Consider the following 14201-nt stretch of genomic DNA (forward strand, 5'->3'; position numbering starts at 1 on the left):
CAGAGCTTCATGACAAGCGGCATGGTGGCCTTGGAGATGCAAGGGATCGCAGCACTGTGCACACAGCTCGGCTCTTGCTGAGACTCAGCCCTTCTTAAATTTGTATCCTTTTGGCCCACTGAGGCTGTTTTTGGAGTCCAAGGGAATCCAAGAAATATCTTGCCTTGTTATGCATCCTTGTCTTGTTCCTCCTGGTCCTACTGGCTAAATAAGCTAAGCTTCCACTTTGCTTTTCTTTAATGGGAACCTCTTCCAAGAAGCTTTCCCAGATCTTCACCCCCCATCCCCATGAATCTTTCATCTTTCACCCTTCAGTGGCCTCTCAGCCTGTTTGGTATCTTCATGAAAGCACGTACACATTCTGCCTTGTAATAACAACAATAGTAAATAACACCATTTAACATGAGCTTGAGTAGGTGCTCGACACTGTTCTAAGTATTTTTGCATATATTTAAGCATCCCCATTCTATAGATGGAAAATTTGAGGCTCACAGAGCCTACGGAATTTGCTTAAGACACAGGTAGACCTGGGCCTTGAACCCAGGCTCTCTGGGTGTCCCTCGGGACCGTCCCTGTGGCCTTTCACACTTTGCATCTCCTCCTCATTTGCCACCACTCTCCTGCACCTTTATCAGTCTGTCCCCAGGGCAGGGGCTCTTATACCCATGTCTGAGACACCGTTGTACCTGGAAGTCCCCGTTAAAGGCTTGTGTGGTGGAAGTCACCTGGCTCAGCCCTTCAGGGGGAAGCTCACCTCTAGAGAAGGAAGGCTGCTGGTTCAGGGGCCCACAGCCGGGACGTGGGAGAGCTGGGTGCCCTGACTCCCGGGCTGAGCCCAGCAGGGAGGCCTGTGCTTCTCTCAGCCGTGGGTATCTCCTGGGCTGCTCCAGCCTGCTGGTTCCAGCAGGCAAGATGCCTCCCCTCCAGCCTGCCCCGGCCAAGGCTCTACCCTGGCGATGCTCCTCCCTGTCAGAGGAAGGCGGCCTGGGCCCCAGGCTGGCTGCTTTGAGGAGGAACCTCTCATCCACGTGGGGTGGGAGCCCCCTGCCGCCCGGAGTGAGGAGTGGTGGAATGGTGGGAGGGGGGGCAGAGGCTGCCTAGGGGAGGAGCAGGGGGGCTGGGCCAGCTAGCTGGAGGTCCCACTAGTCCCAGACAATGACGCGACCCTTCCCTGCTTCCCTGCCACGCCCCCCAACCCCTGGCAGCTCCACCCTGCCCCACAGTTCTCTAAGCCTCCAGATGTGTGCACTTGCTCATGCTGACTTTCAGTTGACTTCAGTCTAACCAACAATTATTTTGTTCTTACTGCGTCCTAGGAACAGTCTGACCTGTGAGGAGTTAGTGTGTGTGTGTGTGGGTGCGTGGGTAGGTGTGTGTTGGAGAGCAGAGGTAAGCTCACTGGGTTCTCAGGTGCACGTCCTTTCTCCCACCCGGCTTCCAGCACTCGAGCACAGCTCCTCTGAGACACCTCCACAGATCGTCCCTCAGCCCACTCCCGCCTCCACCTGGCCCCTGTGCCCGGCTCTGTAACAGCACGGGTTGGCCTAGACTGTCCCTGCTCTTTCACACCTGTCTCCCCTACCTGATCTGAGCTCCTTAAGAGGACAAGGGCTTTGGATCCCTGGCTCTGTGTGTGGAGCCCGGGGCTGGTAGGTACTCAATAAGCAGGGGCCGGATGAATGAATATATGGATAAGTTGACCCATCCAATGCCTTAAGGTCCACTGGTGGAACGGCAGAGAAGGGGCCGGGTTAGGGCGTGGGAGCCACCTGGAAGCCCTACCCATCTGGAGGGGGCTGCCTAGAGTATTAAAACTCAGAACAGCTAGAATGTAAGCCCCACATGGGCAGGGATTCTGTCTTGTTCCACTCGCGCCTGAAACAGTGCCCAGAGTATTGGAGGTATTTAATAACTCTTGTGGAAAGTACAAGTAAATGAAGGTTACTGAATACAGGCCCCTCTATAACACCCCAAATGATCACTGGAGCCAGCCTGTGCTTGCATCCCTCCACAGACAGGGAGCTCGCTATCTGTCTCCCAAGGCAGCTGCTCTTTCTCTTAGAGAGCACTGCCTGCTGGGAAGTTCTTTTGCCTCTTCCCTGGCCATGGCAAAACCAGCTCACTCAGTCCCTGCTCTGAGGGAGCCCCTGTGGCAAATCCAGACCATGGGGACATCTGTCCAGTGTGGCAGCCTCAAGCTTCCTGAGGATGAGGGTCTCTGAGTGCCCACTCTTCCCGGTGTGCTGGGAAGGTGATGAAGGTGAGGGCTAGGGTGGGGTCACAGATGGCAGCTGCGGTCCCAGAGAGAGGGGACAGAGGCCTACTCACGAGATGGATCACGACTTTTATTTTCTGTTCTGAGTGATTCCTGCTACTCATGCCCCAAAAATCACTGATTTCCCTTCAGCAATGGGGAAGGAGCTGAGGACCAGAGAGGGGACAGGAGTGGACCTCAGACTCCATGACCCTTGGCTGCCCCTCCATGGCCAATGAGGTGGCAGAGGCAGTGCTCAGCTCCCAGGCTGACATGAGGTCTGTGGAAATCCTAAAATGTCCTGCAAGACCTCCTCCTGCCCAAGCCAGATCCTCTTCAGAGCGATACCATCACTGGGCCCTCGCCCACTCGCAGAGACAAGGCAGCTGCTCCATCTCACCCGCGGAAGGTGTGCAGCGGGGGTGGGGGTGGAGGGAGGAGAGGTGCCTCCGCTCACCTGGGGAACCCAGTGAGCGCCCACTCACCCACTCAGGCTGGCGGAGGCGAACCCATATCCTGCTTTCCTGCAGGGAACTTCCCTCCTGGGGCTCCCCCAGGGCCCGTTTGAGGGGGTGAGAAGTGCTTCTGTAAATCCTCCTCCAGGCTGAGGCCTCCTTGGAGACAGAGTGCGTGCCCACGCTGGAAGCCGGCTCAGCTCTACACAGTGCTGCCGCAGGGACGCGTCTCAGGACACAGGACCGGCGGGGCTGCCCCTCAGGGGAATCCTGCTGAGTGGTCTCACGGGAAAGTCTTGGCTGAGGCTCCTGCCTTGAGCTTCAGTGTCACTCATTGACTTGGCTGCTGCCTCCAGGCAGCCCTCCTGGTCACCACACCTACACAAACTCTCTCTTCTTGGCTTCTTGAAAAGAGTCCTAGTGGAGTCAGCAGACCTGCTTGCTGGTCCTGCTTGCGTGCATCTGTCTGGGATGTTCTGCACCATTTTCTTGAGGAGTCCCACCTGCCTCCCCCCTGAAGCGGACACTCTGCTCTCAGCCACCCACCATCATGCAGTCCAGGGTCCCCTCCAGCTCATGAACAAGTGCAGACATCTCCGGCTGGAAGCTGCTTAGGGTGGCCTGGTGCAATCCTGTTGCCTGCCTGGAGGAAGCAGTCGAGAGTTGGGAGGCAGCCAGCTCACTGACTGCGGGACCAGCACTGGGGCTGTGGCTACCATCACTGGGTGGAGAGGGGCCAAGACATGTCTATCCAAGCATCTCGGCTTTCCAAGAATCAGAGGGGGAGTGAGGCCTGGACAGAGGGCGCGCAGCATGTGGAAGACGGAGCTTCAGAGCCACACAGTCCCTCCCGCTGCGAGACTGACGTCATTTCAGAGTGCGAGGAGACATTCCCAGAAAAGGAAACTGAGGCCCAGAGAAATGGCAGGGGGCCAAGTTTCTCGGGCTGATTTTTCTTCAACTGCTTTCCTCAGGCCTCCCCGGGCAGCGGCTGGGTGCCGAGGGGCCTCTCGCCGGCTCTGGGCCCGCAGCCGTTCCCACCCACCCTCCTGAGCTCTGCCTCACGCCCTCCTGTCAGCTTGAAGTAATGGGGGGCAGGGGAGGGTGTCTGCAGGCCGGGAGAAGGTGCCCTGGACTGGGAGGCCACAGAGTTCCCGGGACGCCTGGCCCAGCACCGTGTCCCAGGAAGCTCATTGTTTGCTGGCAATCTTCTTCTTCCGAGCAGAGACCAGGTCATAGAAGGGGACACGGGTGATGCTGGCTCTGGAAGGAGAGCAGGCGAAAAGACTTCAGGGCTGACCTGGCCATCAGGGGGTCTCATCTCCCAGGGCTCGTTACAGGGCCGTGGGTTTCCCAGGGAGGGGCTGGCCTCCCCTGCTGCCGGGGACCAGGCAGGGGGGTGTCATCCAGACTCGCCGGCCTAACCCGGAGTCCTGCCAGCAGCGGGGCCAGACAGAGCGAGACTGAGAGGGGAAGGCCTCGGGAACGCCGCCCCCAAACGCCCCTGGACCGCTCTTCAGACTCTCGGAAGGAGGTGGAAGAGCCCAAGGGAAGTCAGCCGACTTGCTTGCTGGGTTCAACCCTGTCCCTCACTGGCTGTGTGACCCTGGGCACGTCCTTCCCTTCTCTGGGCCTCAGCTTCCTCACCGTGCGAGTCCTGGGGATGCGGCCCAGGTCCAGAGACTAATGCTGAGTCTTCCCCCGGCCTGCAGGACGCGCCCTTGCCTGCGTCTCTCCACTGGCCCAGAGCCATGGTGCTTGTCCTGCCCCCCAGCCTGGCTCTCCGTTGCCTGTTCCTCCTGTACTCTTACACTGTAGGCTCTCTCACCTGGCCACACCCTTTCTCTGTTTACCGGCCTGTGGCTCCCCAGTGCCCCCCAGACACCCAAGGCGGTTGCCATGGTGACCAAGGTCTTGCCATCCTCTGCAGCCTCATCTCCCATTGCTCACCCTCACTGTGCCCGATCCCTGCACAGTCAGGCCCCGCACTGCCCAGTATCAGCCACTCAGGACTCTGGGGTGCTGTCCAGGTAGGCCGCACGCTGACTGGCTCTCTCATCTTTGCCTGCACTGGGTCTTCCGCCTGGGAAACCCTTCCCTCCATATCCCCCCAGGCTTTCCAGGGCCACTTGGGATCCCGATGCTAACTACAGTGCCATTCCTGCGCGCTCACCCAGGGTCAGGCGCCGGGCAAAGGGCTGTACGTGCGAGAGCCCACCCGCTCCTCCCACCAGCCGCGGGAAGCTGGTGCCTCGCTCCCCTGTGTCCTGGAGCCTGGCAGGTGCCGGCTCAGAGGAGGTGCTCACAGAACATGGGTGGGAGGGACTTGCACATCAGAAATCGCGGGGGGGGGGAGATTCTGGAATTGTCCTCCTTTGCAGAGAAGGAAACAAGGCCCGAGAGAAGCAGGGGCTTCTGGGAAGTCACAGGAGGTCCATCTGTAGCAGCTGGCTATCCCTTACCGTATGGCCTCGATCCATTGGTCCCGCTCCTCGGCGCTGGAGGCCGAGATCCGGTAAAACTCATGCTTGCCCTCCACCACCTTGCCGTCGCCGTCTGTCTTGCAGGCTTTGATCTTCTGGCCCCGGCAACTGGGGTTGTAGAGCTCCAGGCAGAACTGTGTGTGTGTGGGGGGACAGGTAGCCAGATGAGGGCAGATGGAGGCAGGGGGAGAGGGTGGCTGGGCTGGGAACCTCAGAGAAGACTAGGCGTTTGGGCAAGACCAGAGCTCGGACAGGCAGCAGCATGCACTGGCCCCCGCCCCCGCCCGCCCCCCGCCTGCCCCCCTCCCAGGCCTGCTTCCTGGGAGAGGTGGAGGGGCAGGCAAAGGGTCCTCGGCCTCAGAAGGGAGGTGGGGGCCGCCCTGAGCCCCCCGAAGGTGTGCTGGGCCTGGCCTCGCCTCCTGGAGAGCCCAGCCCAGCCCAGCCACCCTCTCCTCCCCAGCCATTCCGGCCTCAGGCCCCAACTCCGACACCTACTGGCTTCTTGGGGTCGTCCACCTTCTGCACGGAGAGGTTCTCCAGGGGTATGATTCCCCGCGGCTCCTTGTCCTGCAGGGCATCAGGAGGGAAGGTGAGGGTCTGCAACTGGAGCCTTGTGGCCGTGGGGCTTCCCAAACCCAGGAGGAGTGTCCCTATCTTCCTGGACGGCTGAGGGGAGTGAGGCAGGAAGGGCCTTGGCTGGGAGTTGGGAGACCTAGCTTCAAACCCTCAGCTCTGCCTTGGCCCTTGGCTCTTGGCCCAGCCCCTCCTCCTCTTTGTGCCTCAGTTTTCCCATCTGTAAAATGGGTGTGGTGGTGGATTGTGTGACCCCAAAGGAGCCCGAGCTCTGTGAGGTGACTGCTTAGTGGAAATCCAAAAGGGGGCAGGGGCAGGGGCAGGGGCAGGGGCAGGGGCAGGGGCGGCTCACCGTGGTGAACTCGAAGTAGTAGAGGCAGCTGTCAGTCAGGATGAACCAGCGCCGTTTCCACGTCTTCACGCGGCCTCCTGCAAGAGACCAGCAGAGGAGTTGGTCCTGTTCCTCTCTGGCCACCAATACTTGTGCCACGGAAGAGCAGGACCTTGGATGCTTCCCCCACCCTCACCCCCAACTCCTAGCTGGCTGCATTTCCCCCCAGATCTATTCCCTCCTTACTCAAAAAGTCTTAGCGGCTCCTGTTACTCGCAGGCACCCCTGAGCGGCTTCACCCAGCATTCCGGGCTCCTCCTCAGTCAGGCCCCAAGCAGTGGCTGGTCACTGCCTGGGCTTTCCCGTCCCTGCCCCTCCACCCCTCTGGTCCATCCCTTGGCCTGCTCCCTGCCTGACACTGGGCTAAGCATTTCATCTTTCATTTCCCAGGCAATATTCTAGAGGATTAAAAAAAAATTCACTTAAGCCCCGGTCAGGTAGCCCAGTTGGTTAGAGCATTGTCCCAATACACCACGGTTGCAGGACGGATCCCCAGTCAGGGCACATACAAGAAGCAACTGATGAGTGCATTAATAAGCGGAACAACAAATTGATGTCTCTTTCTCTCTCTCTCTCAAATCGATGAATTAAAAAAATTATATATTTTTTAAAAGATTTTATTTATTTATTTTTAGAGAAAGGGGAAAGGAGGGAGAAAAAGAGGGAAACATGAATGTGTGGTTGCCTCTCTTGCACCCCCTGCTGGGGACCTGGCCTGCAACCCAGGCCTGTGCCCTGACTGGGAATAGAACCGGTGACCCTTTGGTTCACAGGCTGGCACTCAATCCACTGAGCCACACCAGTCAGGGCCAGTAAATAAAATTTAAAAGCTATTCACTTATGAATCCCTAGAACCACCTATAAGGAAGAGATCATTAACTTCATTTTATAGATGAGGAGACCGAGTCATCTGCTCAAGATCCTGCAGCAGAGCTGAGATTCAAATCCCGGGGTCCAAGCTCCAGAGGCAAGTGCTTGGCTATTTTGCTACACATTCACTCCTCCCACGGGTTATGTATTCTCCCCATTTCACAGCCGTGGAAGTTGAGGCTGAGTAACCAGACCATGAACACACGGGTGGTGGAGCTGGGATCTGCAGCTTAGGGCCTTCCTGGGGCTGAGAACAGCTGGTTGGGCAAGAAAGGAGGCCACATGGATTTTAGAAAGACCGACTGGACATGAGCGTGGAGAGAGGCGGGGCCAGCGTGAGCACCCCAGGCCCAGGTCCCTGCTCCACCACGAGGTGCTGTCCTCGCCTGTCTCGGAAGGCCACTGTGCCTGGCTAAGCTGTCCCCGCTGGGCGGCATCCAGGGGTGCAAGTGGGGGAGGTCAGAGGGCCGGGCCCTGCATGCCCCAGACTTCGCAGCTGCCGCCCCCACCAGCGCAGCACCTACTGCAGCTCTTCTCAGCAGGCCCTCGGCACCCCCTGCCCCCTCATCATGTTGAGGGGAAGCTCCTCTGAGCCACATCCTGTCATTCTCCCCCGCCCCTGACCCCCTGCATCCTTCAGGGACATCCAACCTCCGGCCCGCCCAAATCTGCCATTTGCTGGTCACATGGCCTGGGGCAGGCGCCCTAACTTCAACCAAACCTCAGCTTCCCCAGCAGCCGTTGGGGAAGAGAGACAGAACTGCAGTGAAGGGTTTGTCTGTGGATTCACTACCCCTCCAGACTCCCCCCCTTCCTGTTTGTTCTATTCCTCCTCCCCTCCCCCACGGGCCCCTCCATTCCCAGGACAGAGAGACAGACGGAGCAAGCAGACAGCTGCACTGGGAGGCAGGAGACCTGGGGCCCTCTCGACTCTACCCCGAGGCTCCGTGGCAGCTTGCATGAGTGTGTGTCTGCCGGCGGCCGAGTGCGGACTGAGGGCGTGTGCCTGCGCGTGTCAGCCACGGGCTGCAGCGTGCCCGAGCGCGCGAGCCTCTCACCCAGCTTGAGCAGCCAGCCCTCGCGGTCAGGGTTGAAGAAGGTGTGTGTGAGGTCGTTGCCGTCGTCCTCAGGGATGGAGAAGGGCTCACTCTTGATGCTGTCGAAGAGGTTCTGGCCCGAGAAAGAAGGGAGGGAAAGACTGGGCTGTGACATTCATTCCAGTCGGGGGCCTGGGCCTGGGCCTGGGCCTGGCCTGGCCTGGCCTGTGTGTCCTCGGGCCGGTCACTGGGCCTTTGGGCAAACTTTTTGCTCTCCTGTGAGCTCGTAACTGGTCCCTGGCCCTCTTGGCAAAACTCCCCCTGGTTCCCCCAGCCCACTGGTGCTCCCCCGCCCCTCCCCATGCCACGCTTCCCCCTGTGGGAGGGAGCGAAGGCCAACACTGGGGCAGGCTGCCGACTGCCTCACCTGCGGCTGCCTCACCCACAGTATGTCAAGCTCAATTTGTTCGCTGGCATTGACCTTCCCAGACGGGGGCGCTCCTCCAGGGAAAGCCTGGGTGTCACGACCCCCAGGCTCCCCCAGGGCCTGGTCTAAAGCAGGTTGGCAACTGTTTGTTGACTGAATGGATGCCGTCCCCGCCTCGCCCCCCGGAATTCCAGCCAGTGGCATGAATCGCGTGGTGGGACAGGAGCACTGGCTTTGGCGGCAGGCCCCTCTGGGTTAAAATTCCAGCCCCGTCACTCAGCGGCTGTCCCTCAACCTCTCTGAGCTGCTGTGTCCTTACCCAATAAATGAGAGAACTAGTGTGATTGGCCAGGGTGCCGGGGGAAGTAAATAGACTACGCAGGGGTCGGAGTGCCCTTCTCCAAGTCAAGGGAGGGGACAGGGAGGCAGCAGTACAGCCCCCGCTGCGCCCCGACCACCAAGGGTTGCTCTTACGCGTCAATCAAAGACTGTCACCTCTGCACCTGAGGGTGTGGAGACAAGGACACTTGGCTGGGACCTGCACACCCCCACGCATGTTCACCTGCGTGTGCATGTATGTACCTGCGCGTGCGCACGCGCGCGCGCACACACACACACACACAGGATGCACACTCCTGGGCACAGCAGCCAAGGTCAAGGCCTCCTGGGGCAACCCCCTCTGCTTAGGGGTAGTAGCAGAGACTTCAGGTGCACCCTGAGTGTGGGGACACAGGAGCTACCAGGGAATTGGGACTGGCTACCTGCATGGGGAGGCCCAGTTGAAGGAGAGACTCAAGCTCTGAGAGGTCAACACTGACCTCTGCTCTCAAAGGCAATGACCTGTTCTGGGTGGGCTCCGACTATTGGGGGAGGGGGGAAGAGTTCCCAGAAAGCAGATTTCAGTTCTCTATGGAGGACTTTCTAGCAGTTAGAGCTGCTGAAATATGGAAGGAGCAACCTTGTGGAACAGTGAGTGCCTTATCACTGGAGGTATGCAAGCCAGGGCAGAGACCTCCTTTTGGGCGAGTTGACGATGTTGGCAATGGATCATTCCTGTGTGTTTTGAACCCTCTGGACACTTTGTTTCACGAATAACCTACCCAGACTTCCAAGTGTTTGGAAAAACATTCTAAGCTGTCTATTCCTGCTTATTAAAACCAGACACAATGCTGGTTCTCCGTCCCTCAGATAATTAAATCATTTCTTTCTATTGCATTTGTGTGCGCTGCTGTTCAGATGGTTTTCTCAAAATTTTAAATGAAAAATTTCACAAGCACTGCTTGATTCCCCCAAAGACTTAGCAATGGTGTTTGTGTTTTAAAGGTCTTTTCTGACCGAAGAGCTGGGGGGCGGGGAGGGGGCAGGCTGGAAGCCGGTCTTCCTGGGTTTGGCAGAGGAGGCTCCGGGCCATGGACTCCGGAGCTCCTGGGCTCAGCCCGGCCGTGGTGGGCGGCCGTGGGGAGGAGCAGGGGCCATTGCTCATTTGGAGCCCTTGTGTCCCCGTCCCCAGAGCAGCCAGGAAGCCCTGTTGTTCCTTCCTCCCAGGCCCAACCCGGCCCTGGGAATTCCCATGGGGCACTGGCTGGCTAAACAAGGGCCAGCGGCAGAAGGGCCTTGTCAGCAGAACTGTCAGCGCAGACAAATATTTGGGAGGCTGGAGAAGGCGGGCAGAGGAGCCTCCCCGACACCCACTGGGGGGCCCTGGCCGCTCCTGTAGGTACCTTAGCAGCCTGCGCATGCTGCCCCCACAAGGAAACCAGTCAGCTCGCCCATGTTTCCTGTACCTTGTCAATACCAGGTCCCCCTTTCTTCTTAAGAAAACTCCCCCACACCTGCCACCACTGAACCACCGGGCCAGGCTGTCTTCTGCTGCTGGGTGGGCTCGATCAGATAGACGACGGCCGTCTGCTGGTGGCTCTGCTGGTCTTGCATCTGTCCCTTTCCACCCCCTTAGTTTTTCTCTGGGGACCTGCCCCCCACCCCAAACACACTTTCTGTCCAGATTGCTCACGGGGGTGGATACTCACTGCCCCCACCCCAGGCTCTGGGGTGCAGGGTGTAAATGATTCTGTTTGGGCTACTCAGAGCATTTCATCCTGCTGGTCACAGTGACAGGTGCTGGGAGGGAGGTGACCCAAGCCTACCAACAAGCCTGCATTCTGGGACTTTAGTTTAAACTGCTAGGCAAAATGGATGCCTGGCACTACCCCGGCCCTCTCTGCCCCGACCGGGGGAGGACCTGTTCCAGAGGGAAGCTGACGTGGAGGAGAGAGTTGCGGGCAGCTGCAGAGATGAGACCGAGTCCCACCTCACTGAGCACCTGGATCAAGCCAAGCCTGAAGCTGAAAGACTCATCAGAAGACAGATCAATCCCACATCTTTTCTGTTACATGAGTTGAGATTCCTCGAGCCAGCAAGCAACCGGCTACAAGGACACATAGCTAAGTCCTGTGTCCCTAAATCATGCCTCTGGTGTCTGCAGAGGGAAGGGCTCTGGAGTTAGACAAATGTGGGTTTGCATAAAACTGCTCACAAACTATGAACCCCCTCCCTGACCAGCGACCCTTCTCAGAGCCCAGTTTCCTTCACTGTAAACCAGAGGTAGTACCTGCTGCCTAAGGTTGCCAGGAGGACTTAATGGGAACACGAACTATCTAGAACTGGGCTCGGACATGCTCAGTTCTGATGGAGCCAACTTGGACTCCACAGCAGAAGATGCCCTGAATTGGGAAATAACTCCCCTGCCCGGGCCTCAGTTTCCCCACCCATACACCTCCACCCTCGCTCCCTCTCTGGGCAGCTCTCTCACGGTCCACTAGTGATTCCTCTCTCTCTTCCCGTGCCTGCCAAGTACCAGGCACTTAAAGTGCGTTCTATCTGCTTCTAGGAGAACGATGTAAGCTCAGTGTCGCCAGCCCACTTTGTAGATGAAGAAACTGAGGCTCAGACTCAAGGTCACACAGCCACAAAGGCGAGGCTGGGATTTGAGCTCCCATCCTCTGAGGCCACACCCTATGCCCTTTCTCTGGGGCTCCTAGGCACTCTGCCCAGTCCCATGACAAGGCCCAGGGCAAGGCCTGCTCAAGCCACCTGCCCCCGCCCCCAAGTGCACCTTCCCGAAGCTTTCCCAGCTGTGCGCTCTCATGGCTTGCAAGCCCTCGGGGTGACTTCTGTCTAGGTGGTGTACCTGCATTGGTTTGATTTCTTAAACCAGGCCATTTAAAAACGCTACGTGCCCTCGGCAGGGCCCAGGCTGGAAGAGCTTTATGAGGAGCCCTTCTGCAAAGCAGCAAACTTTGAATATCTGAAGGCGCTTAAAGCCGAGTGCTTGCTTTACATCTGGGGAAGACGAGGTCCAGAGAGGGGAGGAAGACCCTACCCCAATCCGCAGCATCTCCCGTGAAAGCCCCAAAGAGCCAGGACCAGGCCTGTGTTGTTCTCTCTGTGCCCCGGGAAGCTTCTTGATTAATTACCCCCCGCAACTATACCAGACACTTTTTGCTAAAATACCTCATCTTTCTGTACTAACCCTATGAGCTGGCAGCTCAGAGAGGTCAAGCCATGTACCTAATGTCACACAGCCCGGAAGTGGGGGAACCAGGACTTGGATGTGGCTGCAACTCCAACGCTCTGTTCTTTCCCCTGCTGGGTCCCTGCCTCTCCTGGCTGCTGAGGAGGATAATGAACCCTTTCCCAGACCTCCCAGGCAGAGTTTGAAGCTAAATTGAGCTAATAGACCAGAAAGCGCTCTGAGTTGAAAGTTACCAGCTCTATACAAATGCAGTGCATTGTTATCAACAAAAGGCTTAAGTTGGGAAAAATATCCAAGGAGGGAGACGCTGAAATAGTCTCACTGGGGGCGGCAGCTATGATGGCACCTGGGAGATGTGGCAGGACTGGCGCTGGCCTGCCATTAACTCATTAACTGCCAGGCAAGGTGTGCTCCACTTCCTGCCACGAGTACCACAAGGAGATGAGTCAACGGTTCTTAAAGGTCTTTTATGTTTCAGGCATTTTACCAAGTGCCGGGGTGTTAAAATTATTATTCATTATTCTCAATAGTGGCATAAGCCACCATTTAGGGCCTATGCTGTGTCCCCGGCATGGGCTATGCCCTTTGCATTTAAAGAAATTACTGCTCCTAGCAGCTCGGTGACGCAGGCATTACTGTCCCTGTTCTGCTGTTGGAGGGGTGGTGGCTTGCAGAGGGTGAGTCATTACCCAAGGTCACTCAGCAGGCCAACGGGGAAGATGAGATTTGACCTGAGCTCCTCACAGTGATACCTTTTCTCTGCTGAGGCAAAGACAGGTGGTGGGCTCAGGGCCTTTCCCAAACAAGGAGGGGCACCAGAATCACTCCAGACCCAGGCCCCGCCCCCGGGCTCCTGCAGGAGGGACAGTGGTACCAGTCTGGGAGGGTGGGGTCACACTCTCCCCCTGCTCCTGTTGGGCTCTGACCTGCAGAGGATGGAAGCTCTGGGGCATCTCTAGTCCTAGAAATGAACGGTCCATACATTTCTGTGGAGCCAGGCTCTGAGTCTTACACCGGTGTTCACACAACCGCTCCTGGCTCCCTGTGGCCCCTGGGAAACTCATTCAAAAGCCTGGACACGCCGGCCCCATTGCACCACCCGTCACTGTCCATAGGCACCCAAAACCCCGCCCCCCCACTTGGGACTCCCCGCCCTCTTCCAATCAGGCCCGGCCTGAGTCCTGGCCACTTCCTCTTTCTGAGCATCCTTTCCCAGCTTCTCCTCTGGGGCAACTCCTATTTAACCTTCAAGGCCCAGTTCAAAAGTCGCCTCCTCTGTGGGGTCTTCTGGGAGGACACCTTTCCCTTGCCCCCAGGAGGGTGACGTAATGTCCTCTGCGTCTCCACGGCAATGTCCCCATAGTTAGCACAGCAAATCACCCAGGGCTGTAATTCACATGGGTATTGTCTCCCCACCGACTCATCCCTGGCTGCCCCGCGCAGGACGCAGGGGTGGGGGCTGTTTGGTGAAGAGATGGGGGGGCCTGGGTTCTGCTCTTGAGCTGACATGTGGCCTCGTGGAAGACCTGTTTCTTCCTTTCTGAAGGAAGGAGGGGTTCGGGCATGGAGTGTGAGAGTTTTCAGCTCTGACATATTAAGAATCGAAGAATCTTGGGATTCCAAGAAACAGGCTTGGGCTGTGTGAGGCACCCCTTCTGGAGGATGGGTACCCAAGCCCCTCAGAGCCGGAAGCGTGGCAGCACCTGCTGGGCCGTCTATCTCTGCCCGTCCTTCTTGGGGTAGGGGCTGCCTGGGAAGGGCCACCTTGGGACCAGCCTCTTATGTGGTGGCCCATTCAGAGGAGCCCCCCAGGTGCTCGAGCACTGGGCTGGGCGGGGCAGCGGCCCCCCTTACCCGTAGCTGCTCCTCGGGCAGGTCGCTGCCGTTGTTGATGCCGCGGTTCATGGACACAAAGCGCTCGAAGGACGGCTTGTCCCGGACGTTGGGGTTGTGGAGGCTGGTGTTGAGCATGATGATGGAGAAGGACAGGACGTAGCAGGTGTCTGTGGAATGGGACAGCGGGTCAGAGCCTTGGCCCTGGTCGCTCTCCCTCCTCTGCCCCGACCCCTTCTAGGAATCAAGGGTCAGCCATCCTGAGGCCCGAAGGTCCACCCTGTCCTCCTGGCTTGGCCTCTGAGGCCCAGCCTCGCCTTCCCCTCTTCTTACTGGACTCCCTGCT

At 58.2% G+C, this 14201-nt stretch overlaps 1 protein-coding gene across 1 annotated transcript in view; it reads right to left on the reverse strand.

The window, feature by feature from the left end:
* Positions 1-2919: 2919 nt before the first annotated feature.
* Positions 2920-14201, reverse strand: part of CYTH4 (cytohesin 4) — a 29583-nt gene continuing 18301 nt past the window's right edge. The window contains exons 8-13 of the mRNA XM_054574420.1: positions 13877-14025; positions 8085-8196; positions 6118-6194; positions 5688-5759; positions 5172-5326; positions 2920-3972 (exon numbers count right to left, since the gene is read on the reverse strand). Coding sequence (XP_054430395.1) covers positions 3900-3972; positions 5172-5326; positions 5688-5759; positions 6118-6194; positions 8085-8196; positions 13877-14025 — 638 coding nt within the window. The 3' untranslated portion in view covers positions 2920-3899. The remainder of the gene's footprint in view (positions 3973-5171; positions 5327-5687; positions 5760-6117; positions 6195-8084; positions 8197-13876; positions 14026-14201) is intronic.

The sequence above is a fragment of the Pteronotus mesoamericanus genome, unplaced genomic scaffold (genome assembly GCF_021234165.1).
Source record: "Pteronotus mesoamericanus isolate MK-2021 breed Mesoamerican mustached bat unplaced genomic scaffold, CSHL_Meso_final contig_263, whole genome shotgun sequence".
Taxonomy (NCBI): domain Eukaryota; kingdom Metazoa; phylum Chordata; class Mammalia; order Chiroptera; family Mormoopidae; genus Pteronotus; species Pteronotus mesoamericanus.